Below are 25,666 nucleotides of genomic sequence, written 5' to 3'. Positions count from 1 at the left end.
AGCCTCATTAGTAGCCTCAGAACCTTCTTTAGTTGGGGGGGGGGGTGTTACTTGGAACCCTGACATTAACCCGAATCTCCTTTCAAAACGCTAACCAGCTCTGACCCGTCATCCAGATGACGTGAAGACTCAAGGGAAGATGGAAGAGAAGGCAATAACCAAAGCGGAGCTACCAGCACCAGCTTGATGGTCCACCTCCAGACCATCTACTCCCCTTCCAAGAGCGTGGTACAAGCAGCGGAGGCCGCCGAAGCGGAACGCTGACAGGGCACTTGGCCCAAAGACCCGAAAACTCAGCAGACAAACAGGAAAGTCTGGGTTATATGCCCATGGAGACTCCATGGTCTCCATGGGGAAAACTTTGGGTCATTGGCTCTTCCAGAAACAAAGGAATAGGACGGAAAGATAGATCAGCCATCTGAGAATAACCATGTTGATAGAAGACCTCTCTCTGTCTTTCTCTGCTGCTGAGGCAGAGATTAAATCTTTAAGCTCAGAATGAAACATAAACCTTGAAGACAAGACAGATTTCACAAGCTGCAATTTAACAGGAAAGTTTGGATTAGGTACCTTTAAAATCTGTTTTAAAGAAAACCTGTTTCTTCCTCAGCAGGAGTGCCATATAGGGAGCCTTGGATTGATGTCCAATCGATCAGTCAGTGACCAAAGTTCTGTTGACAAAAAAAGTGGTTTACAATTGAAAAGTGTATTGGTTTGTGTTGATCTGTGTTTTGTCCATCTCAATTAATAACCATCAGCTGCTAAAAACATTCATGCTAAAGATGTGGAAAGAGCCACCGCGGTTTTCTTTGAAAAACAGCCAGAGATAGAAATCATTTTGGTGAGACTTAAGTCATCTTCATTTTTTGCCAAAGGTAATATTGGAGCAGAAGCCGGATTTTACCAGCAGCAGCTTATCAAATTCACACTAGGCCGTTTTGCAAGATGTTTACAACCCAAGAAACTAAGCAAGAAACTAAGACCTGGAGAACGGTTGCAGGATGTGGGTATGGGTAATCTAGTGAAAAGAAGGACTAGTGGGGACATGATAGCAGGATTCCAGTATTTGAGGGGCTTCCACAAAGAAGAGGGGGTCAAATTATTCTCCAAAGCACCAGAAGGGAGGATAAGAAACAATGAATGGAAACTAATCAAGGAGAGAAGCAACCTGGAATTAAGAAGAAACTTCCTAACAGTTTGAGGACAATTAACCAGTGGGACAGCTTGCCTCCAGAAATTGTGGGTGCTTCATCACTGGAGGTTGATAGTCACTTCTCTGAAATGGTATAGGGTCTCCTGCTTGAGCAGGGGGTTGGGCTAGAAGACCTCCAAGGTCCCTTCCAGCTGTATTCAGATTGATTGAAACTAGGGAGGGTCTCCTCTGCGATGTTTGCCTTGTCACCAGAAGCAGGCTAATTCGCACAGGCCAGCTGACAAGATTCTATTAAGGTTATCTTACAATAAAGATACAGCCAGGATTCCCGATTGTGCTTCTTGTCTGGAGTACCACACAATAATTAATCTTGCAAGTCGGAAAGCACACCCCTTCCCCCATCCTGTTTACAATCGAAGAAACTAGGGAGGGTCTCTTTTGAGATTTTGTCACCATTTTTTGGGAGATTCAGCTGCCTCTTAAATCACTCCTCCGACTCTTCCTCCTCCTCCTCCTCCTTTCCTCGTTCTTTTCCCCTCAATTGTTGGGGGCAAGAGGCTGACTCTGTAAAGCGCTTAGAGAGGGCTGGAAAGCACTGTAAAGCAATATATAAGTCTAAGTGCTATTGCTATTACCCTTCCTTCCCAGTGGTTAGAATGCAGTATTTCAGACTAACTCTGCCCACAGCCAGCAATTCAATCCTAACCAGCTCATGGTTGACTCAGCCTCCCGTCCTTCCGTGGTGGGTAAAATGATTGTTGGGGGCAAATAGGCTGACTCTGTAAACTGCTTAGAGAGGGCTGTAAAGCACTGTGAAGCGGTATATAAGTCTAAGTGCTATTGCTATCAAACCAGCTGCAAAGCTTCCATCAGCAAGGGAAGCTCTAAGAGAGGGCTTCCCACTTTACTAAGATATCTGATTGATTGTTTGTTTGTTTGATTGATTGATTGGATTCCACGAAATCACTGTTGCCTTCTAGCAGATTTTTTCCATGACGGTCAATCCGTAGACTGGTCCTTCAGCTCTTCCATTCCCCATGATAGCTGAATCCACCACCTTGCTGCTGAGTGTCCTCTTCTCCTCTTCCTCTTTCCTTCCATCTTTCCCAGCATTGGAGCCTTTCCTAGAGAGTTGCTAGGTCTTCACATAATGCCCCAAGAAGCACACTTGCCTAATAAAGAGACATGTGTCCTCCGAGATAAGGAAGCCTGGAACTGCACCCCAAGATATTTATACCTGGTCTGTTGGGGTTTCAGTTAATTTGCTCTTTATGTAACCTGCCTGTTGTGTTATGCAAACGTAGCACCGTGATGGCAAACACATGGCACGCGTGCCAGAGGTGGCACATAGAGCCTTCTCTGTAAGCACGTACGCCACTGCCAGCTGATCTTCACATTTCCAGGGCTCCGGTGCACATGTTCATTCCAGTTTGGCCATTCAGTGCTGAAAAGATTCCCCATCACTGCCCTAGCATTTTTATATATAATTTGCTAGAAGTTGTTGTTTTTTTTCCAGCAAAAGGAAGCCAATGCCCTTCTTGTTCTCGTTCTCACCTGACGGAGAAATAAAATGCCTGTGTAATATTCATATAGCCACGCTGGAAAGGCGCAATCTCCTAAAGTTGGCGATTGATGATGGAGAAAGGACAGCCTGAATTACTGAATTAAAATATATTGAACTTCTAGGACATGCTGCCACCTGCTGGCTCACTGAGGAACTGCAAACTCAATAGGAAAAATAGGGCAATATCATGGAAACTTATATTGTTTGGGACTCCGGATGAGAAGCAGGGGTGGGTTCCTGCCAGTTCTAACCTCTTCTATAGAAGAGGTTCCACAAATCTACAGTGCCATTTAGAACCGGTTCCAGCTCCCTCCTCCCGCCCGCACATTATCAAGATGAAGAGCGAGAGGAGGAATTCTGGGAGTTGAAGTCCACAAGTCTTAAAGCTGTCATGATTGAACACCCTTGAAGTTTGTTATTTTCTAAAGGGTTAGGGGTGCAAGGGTCTTGTAACTTGACAGCTTTAAGACTTGCATACTTCAATGCCAGAGTTCCTGAGCCAACATGACTGAAGGAGGAATTCTGGGAATTGAAGTCCACAAGACTTAAAGCTGTCAAGTTTGAACACCCCTGGGGTTTTTTTTTCTAAAGGGTTAGGGGTACAAGGGTCTTGTAACAGCTTTAAGACTTGTGTGCTTCAAATGCCAGAGTTTCTTAGCCAACATTTTGGTTGCTAAGCAAGAGCGTTGTTAAGTGAGGTTCACCACATTTTACAAGTTGGCCACACCCACCCAGTCACATGGCTGGCAAGCCACTCCTACCCAGTCACATGGCTGGCAAGCCACTCCCACAAAGTAGGCCACACCTACAGAAGGGGTTCTAAAACATTTTGAAACCCACCACTGATGAGAAGACAGTGCTTAGGGAATCCCAGGCTCATATCCCTAGGAAAGCTCCATTCTACCACGAATCCTGCTCACCCATCCCCTCGTAATCCAGAACGAAAACCAACCGGCAATTAATCATGGATTGTTTTCAGTCAGTTATCAATAGCTTTGTAGATTACTCAAGATTACTGCTTGCGGAGGAGGAAGACCTGGTGAATCTTGGCAGCTGGCTCACTTTTCTCCCCTGAATGGCAACTCCAGGCCTCTGGGCTAGCCGGAGCTGACAGCTCAGCCCACTGTGAGGTCACATGTGGTGTCCCCCTCTGCACTAGAAATCTTGTGGTGTAATGCAAAGAAATGCAACTAGAACCATGACAGCGAAACTTTTAGGCACCGAGTGCCCATGCAAACACGCAACATACACACGCACACACAAACAGACATGCACGGATGTGCACATGTGTGCATGGGCAGCAGAGACCCAAAGGCCAGCAGGGCATCCCAACATGGGTTAGCACGGCAAGAGGTCAGATCTTTTTCTTTCGTGAATTTCTATTTCGTCATTTGCAGGGAAACAGAAGCTCATGAAATAAATGCCATGGAGGTCTGACCTGGGGTGACGGTGCCAGAGGGCTCTGCATGCCACCTGTGGCACATGCGCCATAGGTTCGCCACCACGGAACTAGATCAAAAGCCTTGGATCTGACCCCTCTGGTTTTTAAAAATTGGCCTAAAAGTATCATCTTTAGGCACCATGAGTTAAGAACTAGCTGATGTATGCGTACAATAGGCTAACTTGTATTAATTTTAATCTTGCTTATTTCTCGGGCGGCTTATACCAGGTGGATGAGTCCAGCTCATTCAATTGTTTTATGATTCGACGTAATACAAGAATCCAGGAAATGGGCTAATTCAGGATTCAAGATTCAATGTGCAATACTTGTGAACAGATACCGACGTATCGTTAGGGAAATTATTCAGTAATGTATTTGGTTTCCAGCTACTGTGTATACAATTTTAATTAAATGTCAGCGGTAATGAAATTCACTCAAATGTAGTCATTGTCCTGGGTTGATTTGGGCAACCAGCAAATCAACTATTCAGCCTTAATGGCATGGCACATTGCGTGAACCCTGCCAATTCTTTTTCCAACCATGATTAAACAAGCTGTGATGCGGCACAAGGAACAAACCCAGCCCATATCGCAACAAATTGCCATTCTGAAGAAGAGGATTCTTACAGCCCAACAAAATTTGGTTTTCCACCATTTGTCTTTTATTCTTGGCCTTCATCCCTGCAATGGAGCCTCTTGATAGCTCATCAGGATCCAGCTGCAATGTTCTCCTCCATGCTGCAATGCTCCCTGGCCCAAGAAGGTCCTACTGACAGTAAAAAGTCAAGACGTTTTCCTGGTTGCCTCTGATCAGGATGACGGGAGACCTCAGATCTTGCGAGAGGGTCTCAAGCCAAGCCATATAGAGGCTACTGGGACATCCCTTTCGGCCAACTGGCATAGTTCTGAAAAAAGTGACAAGGAATGAGAGAAAGCAAGCAAGTTTTCTTTCATGTGAAGTGTTAATACCACTTTATAATGCCTTGGTAAGGCCACACTTGGAATACTGCATTCAGTTTTGGTCGCCACGATGTAGAAAAGATGTAGAGACTCTAGAAAGAGTGCAGAGAAGAGCAACAAAGAGGATTAGGGGACTGGAGGCTAAAACATATGAAGAACGGTTGCAGGAACTGGGTATGTCTAGTTTAATGAAAAGAAGGATTGGGGGAGACAGGATAGCAGTCTTCCAATCTCTCAGGGGCTGCCACAAAAAAGAGGGAGTCAAGCTATTCTCCAAAGCACTTGAGGGCAGGACAAGAAGCAATAGGTGGAAACTAATCAAGGAGAGAAGCAACTTAGAACTGAGAAGGAATTTCCTGACAGTGAGAACAATTAATCAGTGGAACAGCTTGCCTCCAGAAGTTGTGAATGCCCCAACGCTGGAAGTCTTTAAGATGATGTTGGATAACCTTTTGTCTGAAGTGATGTAAGGTTTCCTGCCTAGCCAGGGGGTTGGACTAGAAGACCTCCAAGGTCCCTTCCAACTCTGCTATTCTATTCTACTCTAAGTTTGTGTTTGTCTATCATGAACCCAAAAGAAATCAACCCTGGCTGTCCTTGGGAAGGACAGATGTTGAAGTTCAAATACTTTGGCCACCTAATGAGAAGAGAGGACTCCTTGGAGAAGATCCTGTTGTTGGGAAAGGTGGAAGGAGAAAGGAGAAAAGGACGTCAGAGAATGAGGTGGTGGGATAGTGTCGTCGATGAATAAAGGCGGATTTGGGGTCATTTGGAAACTATATGAGCCATGGTGGCTCAGTGGTTAGAGTGCAGTACTGCAGGCTACTTCTACTGACTGCCGGCTGCCTGCAATTTGGCAATTCAAATCTCACCAGGCTCAAGGTTGACTCAGCCTTCCATCCTTCCGAGGTGGGTAAAATGAGGACCCAGATTGTTTGGGGGCAAATAGGCTGACTCTGTAAACTGCTTAGAGAGGGCTGGAAAGCACAGTGAAGCATTATATAAATTTAAGTGCTATTGCTATTGCCCTTCCTTCCTTCCTTCCTTCCTTCCTTCCTTCCTTCCTTCCTTCCTTCCTTCCTTCCTTCCTTCCTTCCTTCCTTCCTTCCGTCTGTCCGTCCATCCTTCCTTCCTTCTTTCCCAGTAGTTAGAATGCAGCATTGTAGGCTAACTCTGCCCACAGCCAGCAGTTCGATCATCACTGGTTCAAGGTTGACTCAGCCTTCCATCCTTCCGAGGTGGGTAAAATGAGGAGCCAGATTGTTGGGGGCAAATAGGCTGACTCTATAAACTGCTTAGAGAGGGCTGTAAAGCACTATGAAGCGGTATATAAGTGCTATTGCTATATTGATGCAGTCTTCCCTTGGTATTTTAGCAGCCATCACTTTCTCTAACCAGTCATCTTCAGCTCATCACTAACTACAATTCTCAGATGCTGCTCACAGGTACAGGTAGTCCTCGACTTACGACCACAATTGAGCCCAAAATTTTAGTTGCTGAGTGAAACCATGCCGAAGTGCATTTCCCACCCCCCACCCCCCTTGTACAACTTTTCGTGCCGTAGCTGTGAAGGGAATCACTGCAGTTTCTTAAGTTAGGAACACTGTTCTTAAATGAATCTGTCTTGCCCATCAACTTGGCTTGTAGTAAGGTCACAGAAAGGGGATCAGGTGACGCTCCCCCCCTCCCCTGCTGGGACTCTGCAAGGGTCATAAATATGAGTCAGTGGCCAAGCAGCCGAATTGTGATCACGGGGATGCTGGGATGGTTGTAAGGGCGGAAAAACGGTCATAACTCCATTTTTTCAGTGATGTCGCAACTTTGAACGGTCACTAAATGAATTTTAGTAAGTCAAGGACTACCTGTATTACTCTTGGACCTGATCTTCACATTGCATAGATTTCTTCGACAGCAGAAAATTCCCCAATGGGGGATTTTGCATATGTAAGCATTAAGTGTTATTGCCTTTGCTTTCTGCAGCCACTTCTCTAACCTCTTACGATTCTTTGGAATGCTTATTCCATTTCTTGGGGGGGGGGGATTACCATGTTTGAATATAAGATGCACCTTCCCCCCCTAAAAGAGGGTGGAAATGTTGGTGCGTCTTATACCCCGAATAAAGCCACTTTTGGCCTCCCGAAGCCCCACTCCCGCATCCCATTTTTGCAAAAAATGGGTGAAAAACTGGCCTTTTTTTTTTTTTTGCAAAAATGGAGGCATTTTTCCCTTCCCCCAGCCCCCAGAAGCACTCTGCAGGCATCAGCAGGACTGGGGGAAGGAGAAATGCCCCCATTTTTGTGAAAAATGGCCCATTTCCCGCTCATTTTTCACAAGAACGGGGGCATTTTTCCCTTCTCCCAGCCCTGCTGAAGCCTGCAGAGTGCTCCTGGAAGACAGGGAGGACAAAAACATTTTTTCTTACCTCTTACCTCGATATCTTGGTGCGTCTTATAGTCCAAAAATATGGTCACTATTCCGAGCAGTGTTGTGACACAAATTTTAAAAACGGGACATGTGGGATGGGGGGGGGGGGGGGGGAGAGACAGATCCATAAGACCAGAGATTGAAGAAGGCAAAGATAAGCCAACACATGTCGAAAAAGATTCTGAGTCACCCAGGAATTATGGCAACTGGAATTTTTTTTGTCGGTTTGAGACATTTCGCTACCCATCCAAGCAGCTTCATCAGTCTGAACAACGTTGGTTAGCGGACTAGGCAGAGTTGTTGGAATTGACAAACTCTTAAAATTCTTAGGGGTATTCCTGCACCATAAACATAGAATAATAGAGTTGGAAAGGACCTTGGAGGTCTTCTCGTCCAACTCAAGGAAGGAAGCCCTTTACCATTTCACATAAATGATTGTCCAACCTCTTTTTGAAAGCCTCCAATGATGGAGCACCCAGCAACGTCTGAAGCTCCAATTGATCGATTGCTCTCACTGTTAGGAAATTCCTCCTTAGTTCTCGATTGCTTCTCTCGTTGGTTAGCTTCCATCCATTGTTTCTCTTCTTGCCTTTTGGAGCTTTGGAGAATAGCTTGACCACCTTGCGTTCCATCAAATATTGGAAGACTGCTATCATGTCTCCCTTAGTCTTTCTTGTCATTACATTAGACAGACCCAATTCCTGTAACCATTCTTCGTATGTTTCAATCTCCAACCGCCAAATCATCTTTGTCGTGTTTCTCTGAACTCTTCCCAGAGACTCATGCACAGGTAGGTGGCTACAGGTTCGCACCGATTTGGACGAATCGGTAGTGGCAATTGGTATTGGGTCACCGATCTGGTAGAGATGGCAGGCTGGCCACACCCCCAAACCGGTTCCCTGGTCAACCATGCCATTGTGGTCATGTTTATTTGTCATTTTATAATGTTCTGTGCATGTGCAGAACAATTTACAGGCAACTGCGCATGCCCAAGCAACGCATGGCAAAGCATGCGTGAAGCGAACCAGCAGTAATGCAGGCAGCAACCACCCCTAGTATCAAGGTTTCTTCTCCAAAATGTGTGGTAATATGTCAACGATGATTCTCAGTCATGCAGGTAGAATTGCCTGGAAATTGAGGGAATTATTAAGCTGCTTCGATGGGCAGCGAAATATCTCAAACTCACAACAAATAAGCCCTGTTGCCATGACTCAACTTCCGGACTAAGCCAACACACTCCTCCAACAGCTTTTCCTATACCGATTCCACCCCTAGCAACTCCTAACGGGTAAGGTTTTACATTCCGTTCATTGATGACTTCTCTTACTTACATGAAAATGAGGGCAGAATCCCGAGAATAATCCAGCAAAATTTCATTCATTCTCACTTGTCGAAGTGACTGAAATAGAAGGTTTGAAAAGGCTCAGCACAAGTAGATATAAAGTGCCAGGTGTAAGCAACCAGAACTAGCTCTGACAATGGGTCAAGTTAATTTCTTTATTGTTGACCACATGCTTACAAGAATTTCACCAGATTATCTGCCTCCTTTTGCGAAATGGCAGGTAGAGACTTAAGTTCGGGTTTTGGGTACAATGGCGGTTAAATTTCCAGATCAACATTGGAATAACGTTCTTATTCTTCCCCTAAGAAGGTGGGCTTGAAAATACCTTCCAACCGAATCATCATCTTCTTTTAACAACCCCATAATCCTTTGCAGGGTGGCGTCTGGGCAATCGAATGGAGCTAGCAAAGTGTTTACTGGCCGGATGCCATTCATGTCACCAATGCGGAGTTTTGTCCAGCAGGTATATTCTCAGCCTCTACCTAGGATCGAACTCACAGCCTCCTGATTGTGAGGCGAGAGCTCCACCTCTAGGCCACCGCACCATTCCCTTCCAACAGAATGTAAAAGGGATTCTAAACTTCCCTGACAGGTTAGCCAGGTTGACCAAAGGTCACCTCCAAACACCTGGAGTTAGAAACAGATGATGACCTCACTCTTCCTACTTGCCCCCTTTTCTTGTCCTGATGTCCACCCCAGGGAAGGTCGTCCGAACCTTAGCTTTGTTCTTTGCAACCTCTTCGTCGGAAATTTTCCATGGGCAGCCATGACGCATCTCGTTTACCACTGCCTCGTCTTTGAAGCCATCGTTCAGTCTGAACGGAGCAATTAAGTTATCAAATCTCTTCACACTAGGAACAAAACCACAGTGAGTTTCCATCAGGAACCAAATTCTTCCGTGCCCTGGTCTTAGCCAAAAGGGGACACCTGCTTAGAGAAAGGAATCTGACAAATTGCAAGGACTATTGTGAGGCATGCAAGACCAGGTCCATCCCCAAAGCTTCAATTAAACTGATTCATTGTTAAAAGCCTATGGACAGGAATCTACTGGACTGTTAGCATCTGCTTGGAATTAGATAAGGGTCAATGGCACTCAAAGGGAATGGAATGGAATAGAAATAGGAATAGATTGGAATAGAATAGAATAGAATAGAATAGAATAGAATAGAATAGAATAGAATAGAATAGAATAGAATAGAATATGGAAAGAATATGGAAAGAATATGGAAAGAATATGGAAAGAATAGAATGGAATAGAAATACTGTAGAAAGAATAGAATAGAATAGAATAGAATAGAATAGAATAGAATAGAACAGAACAGAACAGAATAGAACAGAATATGGAAAGAATAGAATGGAATGGAATGGAATAGAACAGAACAGAATATGGAATGGAATGGAATGGAGGAGAAGAGGAGAGGAGAGGAGAGGAGAGGAGAGGAGAAGAGAAGAGAAGAGAAGAGAAGAGAAGAGAAGAGAAGAGAAGAGAAGAGAAGAGAAGAGAAGAGAATATGGAATGGAATAGAACAGAACAGAATATGGAAAGAATATGGAAAGAATAGAATGGAATAGAATAGAACAGAATAGAATATGGAATGGAATGGAATGGAATGGAATGGAATGGAAGGGAAGGGAGGAGAGGAGAGGAGAGGAGAGGAGAGGAGAGGAGAGGAGAGGAGAGGAGAGGAGAGGAGAGGAGAGGAGAGGAGAGAGAGAATATGGAATGGAATGAAATAGAACAGACTAGAACAGAATATGGAAAGAATAGAATGGAATGGAATGGAATGGAATAGAGCAGAATAGAACAGAATAGAATATGGAAAGAATAGAATAGAATAGAATAGAATAGAATAGAATAGAATAGAATAGAGGATTGGATTGGATTGGATAGGATAGGATAGGATAGGATAGGATAGGATATAGAAAGAAAAAATGGCATGGCATTGAATGGAATATAATGGAATGGAATAGAATATAATAGAACAGAACAGGAATGGAATGGAATGGAATGGAATGGAACGGAACAAAACAGAACAGAACAGAACAGAACAGAACAGAACAGAATAGAACAGAATAGAGGAATGGAAGGGACCTTTGGAGGGGCCAGCCAGGGGTGGGATTTGGAGGTTCTCCGAACCAGCCATATCCTTAGCTACAGGTTCTCCCGAACTTGGGTGAACCCATAACAGCCCACCCCTGCTCCCAGGGCCATGTGATCACCAAGTGTGACCTTCCCAGCTGGCTTCTGACAAGCAAAGTATCTGAAGCTGGATTCCTTTAATGACCACTTAACAATTGTTGTAATTTACTGTATATAAATACATTTTTAACTGGAACAGGTTTTATGGTGGGATGCTGTAGTATTGGTCCATACATTAATGCATAACAATAATTCTAATTGCAACAACAACAACAACAACAACAACAACAACAACAACAATGCTTTACTGTTCAGGTCGGGGTTTCTGGTTAATGTCGGGAAGGACGTGAACCTCATGAAATCCAAGCCGAAACTTGCTTAATAAAGAGACAATCCTGAGGAAGGGGAGAAAATTAAGACGTGGTTAAAAAAAAAGTTATTTCAGCCCTCTTTTATGATATAGATTTCCTGTTTTGGGGTTCCTCAACTCCATTTCTCTGTATAAATGCTGTACTTGCCACACCGCAGCCCTGAATTCCGCAGGTGGGACTTACGCCTTCCGCTCTTCGTCCATCCGGTTGATCTGCCCGCCGACAAATACTCGGATCTTACACTTCCCCCATCTCTTTTTGCGGCTAAGGAGGTAAGGGATGAGAAGAGTCAGACCTGGTGATGGAAAACCAGAGAGGGATCTCAACAACCAACACCACCTTCTTCTCCTCCTGATTGCATTTAAATCCTACTTAGAACCTAGGATAATAGAGATGGAGGTCTCTATTGAAGACCTTGGAAGTCTTCCAGCCCAACCATTCCTTCGGTTGTGACATGTCGGCCACTGGCCCCTCCAGCAGCTGAATCAGAGGAGGAGGCGGCGTGGGTGTCAGGATCAGCATCAAGGCAACCTGAGACCTCCGAGGGGGAAGAGGGAATGGAGCTGGCAGAGAGAGGGGGGAGAGGGGGAGGCGGAGCCTGGGCCATCCGTCAGTCCTTAGATGGAGAGTCAGCAGCCCCCAGGTCTGCAGATGGCTGATGAGGAAGACGAGGAAAAGCTGGGTCCAGTGCCTGACGAGCAGAGGTGCAGAGGAGAGGAGAGCAGTGGAAATCTGTGGGCTGGTCCTTAGGATGGAAGACCCAATGCTGCTAGCGAAGCCCCACCCCAGCTCTGGGGAAAAAAGGCAGGGCAGACAACTATTCATCTCCCTGCTGGACGGACTTATTAGCCTGCGATGAAAGAGAAACTTTTTGCCGGGGTTGCCGGCGTTCCTAATAAAGGAATCTTTGAGTTGACTTCAGAGGATTGGTCGTGTTTTAAGGAGCTGGATCAGAACACTTTCCCAAAACTCAAGCCAGTGTAAGATGATGAGATCTCAGGAACTCAGGTTGACGTCCATAAAGGGGTTGGATTATGGTTCTTGAGATCACTTCCTGGAATGAAACAATGCCACTGCTGGCGTTTTTAGAGAAGGAAATCAGAGTTTGGGATGTTAAGAAGCTGGTTGACCAAAAGCACTGGCTGGATTCGCCTAATAAATTGCAACCCTTTGGAATCCCTGCTGAGAGCTCCAGAGCTGAGAGAATGCTAGAAAACCCAGGGGAAAAAAGAGAAGCCAGAGTCCATTTACCGATCCCAGTCTTTGCTCTCTTCTGCATGAGAAAAAAGGGGGAGCCAGCCTTACCTCCATCATCAAACAGCCAGTAGATATCGATCGTTTTCTTGCCTTGATCCATCTGGAAAATGGTACTCGCCTGTCGTTCTGCCACCGAAGCATCTGGATCCACTAGGAAGGGGGAGAGGAGGGGAAGGAGAAAGGGGAAGAGGCAGGGGAGAAGAGGAGGGGAGGAAGGGAGGAGACGGGGAGAGGAGAAGAGAGAAGAGAAGAAAGGGAAGGGAGAGGATATATAATCTCTTCCTATTTTATTATCAAAGTTACAGCATAAGTGTGAAGTTTCTTTCCTTTAAAATCAACCACTTCAAAAATGGGGCTCTTCTAGAGAAACAGCCCTTTCACATCCAAATTCTTCATTACAGATTAACAGACTTGGAAGGCACCTTGTAGGTCATCTAGTCCAACCCCCCAGCCCAAACAGACCCTGCACCATTTCTGACAGATGGCAGTCCAGTCTCTTCTTGAAAGCCTCCAGTGATGAAGCTCCCACAACTTCCGAAGGCAACTTCTGTTCCATGGGTTAATTGCTCTCACTGTCACTTCCAGGTTGAATCTCTCCTTGGTCAATTTCCATCCATTATTCCTTGTCTGGCCTTTGGGTGCCTTGGAAAATAGCTTGACCCCCTTCCTCTCTGCGGCAGCCCCTCAAATATTGGAAGGCTGCTATCGTGTCTCCCCTGGTCCTTCTCTTCACCGGACTAGCCATGCCCAGTTCTTATAACCGTTCTTCAAACGGTTTAGCCTCCAATCCCCTCATCATCATATATCTTGGCTGCCATTTCTATTTAATATCTTTTCTGTCCCGCATGTAATATTTCACCCAGTTCTGGTCACCCACAATATATATATATAAATCCCCTGGTCCTTCTCTTCACTAGACTAGCCATGCCCAGTTCCTGCAACCATTCATCTTATGTTTTAGCCTCCAGTCCTTTGATTATATTAGACAGAGTCAGATTAACAGAGTTGGAAGGGACCTTGTAGGTCATCTAGTCCAACCCCCTGGCCCAACCAGACCCTGCACCATTTCTGACAGATGGCAGTCCAGTCTCTTCTTAAAGGCTTCCAGTGATGAAACGTCCACAACTTCAGTTGTGTTGGACAGAAGGTTTTCTCAGCCCATTGACGGGATGGTGCCTTTGTTTGTAAGGCATGGTTAAGTCTGCTGCAAATCTACCCCATTTGGCATTATATCAGAATTCCGTGTATTACGTGAACCCAGGGAATGGATTTGGTTAGTAACCCGGTCAAGATGATTTTTGGAACTGACATGTGCCTGTCACGGCAGGGACTTCACTGCTTTTCTGGGGAACCTCCGCTGGATCAAAAGCTGGATTAACTGGAGACAGAAAGGAGACAATCAACAAGGCAAATTTGTAATATTCTCAACCATGAACAACTTCTCGCATTGATATGGCACATCAAGTCATAAGGAGGTTGCCTTATCTAGGCTTCTTAGGCTGTTGAGTGAATCGAGCCATTGTAATTTTTCAAAATGTATAGCTTAGCACAGGGGTCGGCAACCTTAAACCCTCAAAGAGCCATCTGGACCCGTTTCCCACAGAAAAGAAAACACAAAACCTGGATGGATGTGGCCAACTCGACATCACTCACTCCCACCTAGTCATATGACCATCACCACCCAGCCACGCCCACCCAGGTTTTGTGGCTCCCGCTGTTTTCTGTGGGAAATGGGTATTTCTGTGTGTATGTTTGTGTCTTTCTATCTCTCTCTCTGTGTCTCTCTGTCTCTCTCTTTCTTATCTCTCTCTTTCTACCTCTCTCTTTCTCTGTCACTCATCTCTCTCTATCTCTCTGTCTCTGTCTCTCTATCTGTCTGTCTGTCTCTGTCTCTCTCTCGTCTCTCTAAGGCCAGGTGAGGAGTGACTGGAAGGGGAGGATGAGGGGTGGGGCTAGGCAGTGGTAGGTTCAGCTGACAGAGAGCCACAGCAGGGAGGACACATGCAGCTCCGGAGCCGTGGGTTGCTAACACCCGGGTTAGCATGATGTGTACCCCCAGTTAATTGTGATTTGATCACTAAATTGAATTATGCTTTGTACAGTGTAATGGAGTACAGTCTGGATTCCCAGGAAGGAGTGGCTGTATTCCAGAGGGCAGCTTGGAAAGATGGAGTGGCAGAAAGAGGGTTAAAATGGCTACTCCATAAGCGATTCCCAGAATATGTCAAGAATCTAAAGTTACCTCAGCCAAATGAATGACATAGAAGTTTAATAAACGAATCTATTAGTAATGGAAATAGTTGCTTTAGTGTGGCAAGATTCTGTCTGTAGGTGAAGAAAACTACTCCCAAGTAACGCCACAGGTCATTCTTGGTTCTTAGGGCCTGTCGCACAGTGTGTTAATCCAGCTACAATCAACACTGCACAGAATTGATGGATGCATTTAGCAAACCTTTGTTTATTTAAGCCAGTTGATTTAGATAAACAAACTTAATATAAATCAAACTAACCACCTTATAGTTTAGTGTTGGAGTTTCCCCCCGTGGGCCAGGAAGATCAATCCAGTTGAGGACGTTTCCTTTTGGTGTCCACTTGGTTTTCTATCTACCCCATACAACTTTTTATAATAAAATAAAAGTAAAAAGTACAAACTTGCCGCAAATCAAAACATCTTTTTTCCCGCATTATCTTTATTTTCCAAAGAGCAGCATCCACAAAAAAAGTCAAAATGCTGTCTGGAGCTATGCAAGTGACATCCTTCCTTTTTAAAAAAAAAACATTCACAACACCGTTGCCTTTGCTAGAATTAGAATGTAAGATATTTCGATGGATTGAAAATCCGAGTCATTGGAATGCAATTTCTCTTACGAAGCAGCATAAAAACGAAGAGCTACAAATCTATCAAAAGGAAGGGCCTCTTTCTAAGATTTTTCCCTGCTTCTGCACCTGAATCAGTTAGGCAAACCCTCTTCCTTGCACAATTCCTGGAGAAGTGGGTGGGTGGAACTCACTGTGAGCCTGCATGATCCGAGAAATATTGAGTCCCTCCTTCACGCGCATCACGCATACTCCATATTTGAAGTCAAAAGCATCACTGGAATAGGAGAAGAAGAAGAAAAAAACAACCACTCAAATATCAGCATGAGGGAGATTTTCAGAGATGGACTAACTAGGATAGTATGGCATGAGTGAGTCGGTCTCTATCCAGGGGTGGGATTCTACCGGGCGAACCGGTAGCTTCGAAGATCTGCTGGGAGCTACGTAACTAGCGGTGGGTTCCTATCACTTTGGACTGGTTCGGCTGAACCGGTATTAGCTTGGCGGCCTGTGTCACCGGCAGTGACCCAGTTAAGTGGCCCCCAAACCTGTTCTCCCAGTGGCCCTGTAGGCACCGCCATCTTGTTTTTTGCTTCTGCGCATGCACAGAGCAATTTTAGTTGTATTATGCATGCACGCACAGTGGGCATTAATGCAAAGTGTGTGCGCGCAGCAAGTCCCTGAAGAAACGAGCAGTAGTCTCTGCCGAAACCCACCCCTGGAGTTAATCAGTTCGCTTTCATGAGCATGTGGGCCCATCCGCCCACCCCTGCGCTTTACCTATCTTTATCTTCTCCGCTGAGTTGCGCCGCAGAGTGGATTCACGCACCTCAGCTCTTTTCCTTCACGAGCAGTAATCCGGAAGGCAAGTCCTCCCCAAAATTTGCACACATGCTCAGCAAACCGGTTGTTAAATCGGTTGGATCCCACCTCTGGGTCTATCCCTAAATCTTTTTTTTTCCCAAAGGAAGGCACTCTTAAGGCCATCCAACTCCTTTTTACTACAACGGTGAGGATTGTTTTTCAAAAGAACAGTTGAAATATAGCTTCACTTCTATATATATTTTTTAAAAAGCCAACTCTGTCCTTCTAACAGCATCTTCTCTCAATTTACTCATATCAGGATGTATTGTGATTCCTTGAAAGAGCTAAAAACTGTGATGCAATTTTTGGACAGATGCCAAATCATCTCAATATGTAAGTTTGAAGGGCGTGTGTTACTCCAGTAAGTCATCCAGACAGGGAGGATGCAACCAAAGATAGTTGCAACTGATTGATGACATTTTCCTGGAGATCATCTTTGACTTTGAGACTTTTGGAGAAGACTAGATTTGGGAAGTCTGGCTTAGAAGATGTTTAAGACAACGGCCAGGTGTACTTACTGCAGAATCCCAATATATTCCTCCACTGTCTGAGGATGTGCTGCCTGCCAATTCTTCTTATATCCAAGCACAAGAACGTTGGGTTTCATTCTCCCAAGACCTGAGGCCTTTATCAAGAAAAAGATGAGCTTTTAGGGTAAAAATACTTTCTACATTCGTTGTGACCAACCCTTCTGCATGACTGGGATGGGATGGGAAGGGATGGGATGGGATGAGATGGTTGAGGGAAGGGTTGGGAAGAGAAGAGAAGAGAAGAGAAGAGAAGAGAAGAGAAGAGAAGAGAAGAGAAGAGAAGAGAAGAGAAGAGAAGAGAAGAGAAGAGAAAATAGAGAATAGAAGGGAAGGGAGAAGGGAAGAGAGAAGAGAAGAGAAGAGAAGAGAAGAGAAGAGAAGAGAAGAGAAGAGAAGAGAAGAGAAAGAGAAAGAGAAAGAGAAAGAGAAGGGAAGGGAAAGGAAGAGAAGAGAATTCTTCAAGCACCAAGCCTATTATAGCATGGGTCCAGGCTACTTGAAGGACCATCCCATCCACTGGTGCCAGGATTGGAGGCATGCTGCAGACCCCGACGGCCAGGGTATCCAGCTGGCAGGCTTCAGGACATGGTTCTTCTTTAGCCTTTGGAACATCTTGGCCCCCAGAGTGAGGTCCTCTCCAACTTTCCTGACTTTCTACAAGAGCTTGAAGACCTGGCTCTACCAGCTGACTGGGGCTCCAATGGGGAGATCTTCACATTAGGGGTGGTTGATATATTAATAACACAGCCCACCTCCCTTCTTCCCCATCTTTTAGTTAGTGTTATTTGTTTATCTTTGGTATTATTTAGTTAAGGAAAGGGAAGGGAAGGGAAGGGAAGGGAAGGGAAGGGAAGGGAAGGGAAGGAATCGAATGGAAAGGAAAGGAAAGGAACCGAATGGAAAGGAATTGAATGGAATGGAATGAAAAGGAAAGGAATGGAATGGAAAGGAAAAGAAAGGACTGGACTGGGCTAGGCTAGGCTAGGCTAGGCTAGGCTAGGCTAGGCTAGACTAGACTAGACTAGACTAGACTAGACTAGAATAGAATAGAATAGAATAGAATAGAATAGAATAGAATAGAATAGAATTTTACCTGCATAAGGACTTGTGCTCCAGTTCTCAAGTCCTCTGCTAAGATGCCTGTGTAGAAAGCTTTGACCTTTCGCTTGGTCAGCCATTGGATGTGGCCTTTGGAAGCAAGTCCCATTTCAGCATTTGCCTGCCTGCGGGGCCCCTGTGAGAAAGAAGCACAGGAAGGAGTCACAATTACAGGAAGACAGGAAGAAATGCGGAGTCCTCAGCGCTCTCTGAGTTTGGTTGCTTGCTTGCAGACATTTCGTTACCCAGCTAGGTAACACCATCAGTGCTTTATATATATATATGATTTCCTATTGAAATGTGCTCTGTGCAGGACCAACTGCAACAGTGCCAAGATAGTGACCGCAACACACAACTGAGCCCTCTTCTTTATGTACATGGTAAGAGCCACAGTGGTGCAGTGGTTAGAATAAAGTACTGCAGCTACTTCTGCTGATTGCCAGCTGCCAGCAGTTTGGCAATTCGATCCTGACCGGCTCAAGGTGGATTCAGCCTTCCATCCTTCCGAGGTGGGTAAAATGAGGACCCAGATTGTTGGGGGCAAGAGGTTGACTCTTTAAACCACTTAGAGAGGGCTGGAAAACACTGTGAAGCGGTATATAAGTCTAAGGGCTATTGCTACATCACACATAAAGTCCAACTATTAATTTCAGGGTTTCAAAACCCAGTTTAGAAAACAGTTGTTAGAAAACAGCCAAGGTTTGTTAGGTGGTCCTACCAAGCTAAGCGTTTAACGTAAAGCTTAACCTGAACGTGGTTTGAATTTGGTTTAGTGTTTTGCTTCAGCCCAGTAACTCTTGTCTGTAAACCACCAATTCAGTCAGTAAGTTGTGACGTAGGCAATACGTCATTAAACAAACCATGGCTTGATACAATCTATGAACCTGAGCACTGAGTCCAAGAGTAAGAATCCATGCCTCAAGGGCTTTGTTCATACAACTTGCTTTAAAAGGTAGTTCAACCGGCTAAGCTTGTTTAATACATACCCGTGATACTTTTAGTGGTGGCGCAGTGGATTATCTGTGACTTTTATTATACAAGAAAATGGGCTAATAATTTTGAAATTAGAATAGAATAGAATAGAATAGAATAGAATAGAATAGAATAGAATAGAATAACAGAGTTGGAAGGGACCTTAGAGGTCTTGTAGTCCAACCCTCTGCTCAGGCAGGAAACCCTACTCCAGACAAATGGTTATCCAACATCTTCTCAAAAACTTCCAGTGTTGGAGCATTCATAACTTCTGGAGGCAAGTTGTTCCACTGGCTAATTGTTCTAACTGTCAGGAAAATTCTCCTTGTTGCTTCTCTCCTTGATTAGTTTCCACCCATTCCTTTGTGTTCAAATCTCAAGTGTTTTGGAGAATAGTTTGACTCCCTCTTCTCTCCCCTCCTGAGATATTGGAAGACTCCTATCATGTCTCCCCTAGTCCTTCTTTCTCTTAAGCTAAACATACCCAGTTCCTGAAACCGTTCTTCATATGTTTTAGTCTCCAGTCCCCTAATCAACTTTGTTGCTCTTCTCTGCACTCTTTCTAGAGTCTCCACATCTTTTTTACATTGTGGTGACCAAAACTGAATGCAGTATTCCAAGTGTGGGCTTAATTAAATGTGCTTAATTATATTAAGCAAATTGGGGAAAGGCAGACTTTTCTCCTACAAGAAGTTTTGATTTCTACAGCGATGGCTCAGCTTGGAAGAACATGCTCTATTGCCTTTCCTGTTGAAATGAAGATTTATACGCCTCTCTTAGTTATCAAACTGGCGATCAAACCAATCAGTCCTAGAGGAGATCAACCCCGACTGCCCTTTAGAAGACCTGATCCTGAAGAGGAAACTCAAATACTTTGGCCACCTAATGAGAAGGAAGGACTCACTGGAGAAGAGCGGGAATGATTGAGCGATGATTCTGGGAATGATTGAAGGCAAAAGAAGAAGGGGACAACAGAGAATGGCTGGATGGAGTCACCGAAGCAGTTGGCGTGAACTTAAAGGGACTCCAGGGGACGGTAGATGATAGGAAGGCCTGGAGGAACGTCGTCCATGGGGTCGCGATGTGTTGGACATGAATTCACAACTAACAACTTAGCTACTTGGTATTTTTTAAAAAAACACTTTGCTGGCCTAATTATGTAAAGGATTCAAACATTTACCTATTGAAATTGTCTTTTCCAAGAAGGAAACAAAAGAGAGATTGATTAATGGTGGAACATCTCCAGAGCAGAATGCCCTACGAAGATTGTATTTTTTCCTTCTCCAAAATTGTCTATTTTTATCCTGGCAATTCAAACTGCAGATGAAAACCAAGCTAGCAGCCATTCATTCATTCATTCATTCATTCATTCTTGCTTAATTAGCTTGGGGATTGTTCCAGAAGAACAATTGTTGAAAGCCAAGTGCTAGCTCTGTTATCACACTTCACAGCCCTCCAGCCAAGTTCCTCTTGGCATCTGCAGTAAACATGAAATCCAAAGAAGTACTTTGGGGCTATGCTTTTGACGATATGGTAGGAGGAGATCTGGGTTCATCCTTTGCTGCTCCGGATCCTTAAGTTCTGATAGCACTTTTTCAGACTAATTTTATTCAAGGGCACACATTTTCACAGCCAGACGCCTCTTGATTTTTGATCGTTGGATGCATACCTGGTGGAGGGGAAGATTTACTTGGCTAGCAATCTGCCGTTTGGATAGCAAAGGATCTCGCTTGGAGGTAAGCCACCGAAGCTGCTGAAATGGACACCTGCCAGCCGTTAAAAGCTGCTCTTTGTTATTTGAAGCCTGCTGGGCTGAAGGCTGCAGTTCCATTTCAGGTCCTTCGCAGAAGGGAGCACTGTGTCCCAGCTGAGATTAAAACTGATTTTTCCTTTCTTCATGAGCCAACATTCAAAGGTCAGCAGTTTGGGAGTTCGAATCCCTAGTACAGGGCTCCTGCGTGAGCAGAGGATTGGACTAGACGACCTCCAAGGTCCCTTCCTACTCTGTTACTGTTTATCCTTCCATCACTGGAGTCACTAGTTTGAGACCCCAAGGGGTGTTGAGGTCCCTGTAGAATTTTTCAGGTGAATTGGAAATGCAGTTTAAAAAGAGAGATACTGTGGTATCCTGCTTCTCTTATGATCAGATGCAATCATCTTTAAGAATGATGAGAGGGAGAGGGAGGAGGAGAAGGAGAAAGAGGAAGGGGAGGGAGGAGGAAGATGAGAAGAAGAAGAGGAGGAGGAAAGAAGAAGAAAGAAAGAAAGAAAAGAAAGAAAAGAAAGAAAGAAAGAAAGAAAGAAAGAGAAAGAAAGAAAGAAAGAAAGAAAGAAAGAAAGAAAGAAAGAAAGAAAGAAAGAAAGAAAGAAAGAAAGAAAAAGACAAACAGACAACGTCTGATGTTTAATTAATAAATAATTAAACCAAGCTGAGAAAGCACTAAGGACTCCTCATTTCACAAGATTTGTGGCTTCCCAAGCCACAAATTTTCTCCTTTATTAGAGAGAGAAAGAGAGAGAGATGGATAGATGATAGACAGACAGACGGACGGACGGATGGACAGAGACAAAAATGTAGGTAAACAATGGAAATTAGATAGATAAAGATAGCAGAGACCTGCAATTTCTTAGTTATCTGGTAGGAACAAATACTCACAATCAACACATTCCCACAGATCATCAGACTCAAATGTTTTGTAAAAGTGCCCACAAAATCAACCAGTGCTGGGCGAAAGTTAGGAGGACCAGTCAGGACGAGACATTGAGGCCTGAAGATAGAACAAGAAGATATTAAGTATTTGACTATTTGTATGGAACCAGTCCACTCCTTCTGTGTGACTGCTGTTGGCTTCCAGAAAGAGCAAAAGGACAATCATAACAAGCAACGATAGTATCAGTGGTGCACCAAGGCCCATGTTTTCATGGCTGAAGGGCAGGGCAGAGGCCCATCAACATCTCTTTGCTCTTGTTTTTGTCCTCCTTCACAGAGCTGCATCTGATTTTGCATCATGCGGCTTCCTGATGGATTGAACGATGAGCAAATTGTAGCCAAACAATGGATGGGGAGGAAAACAGAGTTTGGAATTTCTACCAAGCACCAAGATTCTTGGAGGGGAAAGCTGATGTTGGTAATTTTGTACAGATCAGGGGAGACAGACCTACATGGCACCTGGACCTCATCGGCAGAGTCTCCCTGTGTCTTGACCTAGGCTTCCCCAAAAAGTAAGAGGCAGAGTCCTGGTCCTGACAAAACCCCTTTTATTAAAACAAATGTGAATTCCTCTCATTCACATTCAGAAAGGCCTGGCAAACAGCCTTTCAAAGGGATATTTATGACCACAGACCTTATCTATCTTGGAAAGCTGCCATGTCAATATTTTCCAAATATGGTGCTGTGCAAGGAAAGACTGGGCACAGAGTCTCTGAGATTCATGGACAGATCTTCACACTCCTGAAATGAATCTAATGAACGAAGGAATTGTTTCCTGCAAAAGCCGACTCCCCTTCCGCTCCTCTTTTATTTCCTAAAGGAAGGGGCCAATCACCTTCCACCTGTGACTTTACTCCCAAGTCGACCCTGGTTTCTGAGCTGTTCTTTTCTTCTGGCAGCTCTGCGCATGCGCACACTGGGAACAGGCTCCAGCTGTTCCTCTGCCTCACAGCTGTCTAGCTCCAAAGGCAGCTGATCACTGCCAGACGGCCTCGGCCCCGTCTCTGCCTCCGATGCAGAGCCCTCGTCCGAGCCTTCCCCAGCCTCCAGGACTGGCCCATGTTCCTCCCCAACCTCCTTGCTGTCCGACTCTGCCGTCAGCTCCGTTGCCTGCTCTGTTGCCACAACACCCAGTGGCTTACAAAGCCTTACCTGTAATTTTTAATATGGTCATCCACCTCATTGAGACTCGCGGAATAATTCAGGGCCATGTTATAGGAACCTGCTTGAACAGATGAGCCCCAGTTAACTCCTGGGGGGGGAAAAAGTTACCTCAGCTCAGTTCATTGTTTTATTGAGCAGTATTTTAATTTATTTTAAAAAATATGAGCGCCATACCAGGCTTCTTGTAAAGAACATATCCAAGCAAGAACACCACAATCCCAATGGCGATGAGGGCGGCCCACCAGGTTAGCAGGAACATGATAACGACAGAAACAATGGCGCCAAACAGAGCTGCCCATTTGCTGTAATACCTGAAGGAGGGTCTCCAACCTGAAAGGGAAAATGACTTGATATGAGTCCACTCAAAAGGCCCTTCCGTTGCTCTTCTCTGCACATTTTCCAGGATCTCAACATTTTATTTTCTATTGTGGGTGACCAGAACTGGGTGAAATATTACATGCGGGACAGAAAAGATATTAAATAGAAATGGCAGCCAAGATATATGATGATAATGAGGGGATTGGAGGCTAAACCGTTTGAAGAACGGTTATAAGAACTGGGCATGGCTAGTCCGGTGAAGAGAAGGACCAGGGGAGACACGATAGCAATCTTCCAATATTTGAGAGGCTGCCATAGAGAGGAGGAGGGGGTCAAGCTATTTTCCAAAGCCCCTGAAGGCCAGACAAGGAATAATGGATGGAAACTGACCAAGGAGAGATTCAACCTGGAAATTAGGAGGAATTTTCTGACGGTGAGAACAACCAACCCATGGAACAAAAGTTGCCTTCAAAAGTTGTGGAAGCTTCATCACTGGAGGCTTTCAAGAAAAGACTGAATGGCCATCTGTCAGAAATGGTGTAGGGTCTCGTGCTTGGGTGGGTGGGTGGGGATTGGACTAGATGACCTACAAGGTCCCTTCCAACGCTGTTATTTTGTTAAACTGTTCAAATACTCTAAATAGCAATAGCACTTAGACTTATATACCACTCCACAGTACTTTACAGAGTCAGCCTGTTGCCCCCAACAATCTGGGTCCTAATTTTACCAATCTTGAAAGGATGGAAGGCCGAGTCAACCTCGAGCCAGTCAGGATCGAACTGCCGACAGTGGGCAGAATTAGCCTGTAATACGCCATTCTAACCACTGTGCCACCACAGCTTCCTTACTTCTCGTTTTCCTTCCTTCCTCCCTCCCTTCCCTTCCATTCCCAAACAATAGCACTTAGACTTATTTACAGCCCTTTCTGAGATGTTTACAGAGCCAACATTTTGTCCACAACAATCTGGGTTCTCATTTTACTGACCCTGAAAGGATGGAAGGCTGAGTCAACCTTGAGCCGGTCAGGATCGAACTGCTGGCTGTGGACAGAGTTAACCTGTTATACTGCCTTCTAACCGCTGTGCCGCCACGGCTGTTTATTATACACTTTCTTTGCCTTGTTGCAGAGTGATGATTGGTCAGCATGGGTAATGGTATGCGGGAATGGTGGGGAAACAAACGATCAGATAAGAGAGGGCAGAGCCCTCAGCAGCATAACAGGCAGGGAAAGGAAGTCAAAAAGGGCTCCTCTAATTTCCAGTTTCCTGGAGGAAACGTCTGAAGCTCTTGAACCCAACTTGGTAGGTGATCTTTGCTGCTAAGCCGTGGGATGAAAACACTCACCTGGTGAGTTGGTGATGGAGGCATGGAAACAGCTAAAATTGATGAGCGCGTAGGAGCAGAGAAAAAAGTTGGAGATGATGGGAGCGATGGCATTCAATTCCGCTGAGGAGAGGATGGGAAGAGAGATGGTGAGTTTATTTCTGCATATTGTTCAAAACACAAATTTGGCAATAAAAAAAACGGAGGGATTTTAGCACAGAAGTCACAGTTTGGGGATAGAGCCGTGGTGGAATGTTATCTGTCGGCAATTTTAAGTTGACAGATTGACAATTCCTGGGCTAATACCAGCACTGGAACCTAGTTATTCTTTGGAATACAATGTAATTAGTCACGGATCTGATCTTCTACGTGTGAATTATTAAAAATGGTGTATAATTGGTAATTCTTTGTGTTTTCCTTCCAAATACAGGTAGTCCCCCACTTACAGAAGTCCATTTCGTAACCGTTCAAAGTTACCACGGCATTGAAAAAAAGTGACATATGACCAATTTTCACAGTTACAATGTTTGTAGGGTCTCCATGATCATGTGATTAAAATTCAGATGCTGGGCAACTGACTCGTACTTATGCCGGTTGCAGTGTCCAGGGGTCACATGATCCCCTTTTGCGACCTTCTGACAAGCAAAGTCAATGGGGAAGCCAGATTCACTTAACAACCGGGTTACTAACTTATCAACTGCAGTGATTTGTTTAACAACCGTGGCAAGAAAGGTCGTAAAATGGGGCAAAACTCACTGAAAAACTGTCTCGCTGAACAACAGAAATGTTGGACTCAATTGTGGTTGTAAATCGAGGACTACCTGTAGGCTGTTGGCATTGTCCAGAAGTGATATTCTGTGAAAGTTTGTCTCTGGGCGTGGGGCCTTAGGATTACAGACATGCCTCACTTAGTGACTGCTTTGTTTAGTTTACTTTTTTTCTCTCTCTCTCAATAAATCTTGCTAAAGAGTAATAATATAATATAATAATGTAATATAATAAGATATGATATAATATAATAAGATATGATATGATATGATATGAAATGAAATGAAATGATATGATATGATATGATATGATAGTATAGTATAGTATAGTATAGTATAGTATAGTATAGTATAGTATAGTATAGTATAATATAATTAATATAATGTAATGGAATACAATACAATACAATACAATAACAGAGTTGGAAGGGATCTTGGAGGTCTTCTAGTCC

The 25,666-nt window shown here is 44.5% G+C and overlaps 1 protein-coding gene across 1 annotated transcript in view; it reads right to left on the bottom strand.

Moving 5' to 3' along the window:
• Positions 1–4,897: 4,897 nt before the first annotated feature.
• The window catches only part of SLC12A3 (solute carrier family 12 member 3), a gene marked incomplete at its 5' end in the record, with an annotated part of 35,136 nt that continues 14,367 nt past the window's right edge, over positions 4,898–25,666 (bottom strand). Inside the window, 14 exons of the mRNA XM_081963097.1 lie at positions 4,898–5,062; positions 8,873–8,940; positions 9,599–9,734; positions 11,332–11,418; positions 11,578–11,689; positions 12,700–12,801; positions 13,961–14,029; positions 15,663–15,745; positions 16,851–16,957; positions 17,956–18,096; positions 21,589–21,700; positions 22,795–22,894; positions 22,981–23,136; positions 24,469–24,570. Coding sequence (XP_081819223.1) covers positions 4,924–5,062; positions 8,873–8,940; positions 9,599–9,734; positions 11,332–11,418; positions 11,578–11,689; positions 12,700–12,801; positions 13,961–14,029; positions 15,663–15,745; positions 16,851–16,957; positions 17,956–18,096; positions 21,589–21,700; positions 22,795–22,894; positions 22,981–23,136; positions 24,469–24,570 — 1,514 coding nt within the window. The remainder of the gene's footprint in view (positions 5,063–8,872; positions 8,941–9,598; positions 9,735–11,331; positions 11,419–11,577; positions 11,690–12,699; positions 12,802–13,960; positions 14,030–15,662; positions 15,746–16,850; positions 16,958–17,955; positions 18,097–21,588; positions 21,701–22,794; positions 22,895–22,980; positions 23,137–24,468; positions 24,571–25,666) is intronic.

The sequence above is a fragment of the Natrix helvetica genome (genome assembly GCF_964273705.1).
Source record: "Natrix helvetica genome assembly, chromosome: 10".
Lineage (NCBI taxonomy): Eukaryota > Metazoa > Chordata > Lepidosauria > Squamata > Natricidae > Natrix > Natrix helvetica.
This window is presented reverse-complemented; position numbering and strand designations above follow the sequence as displayed.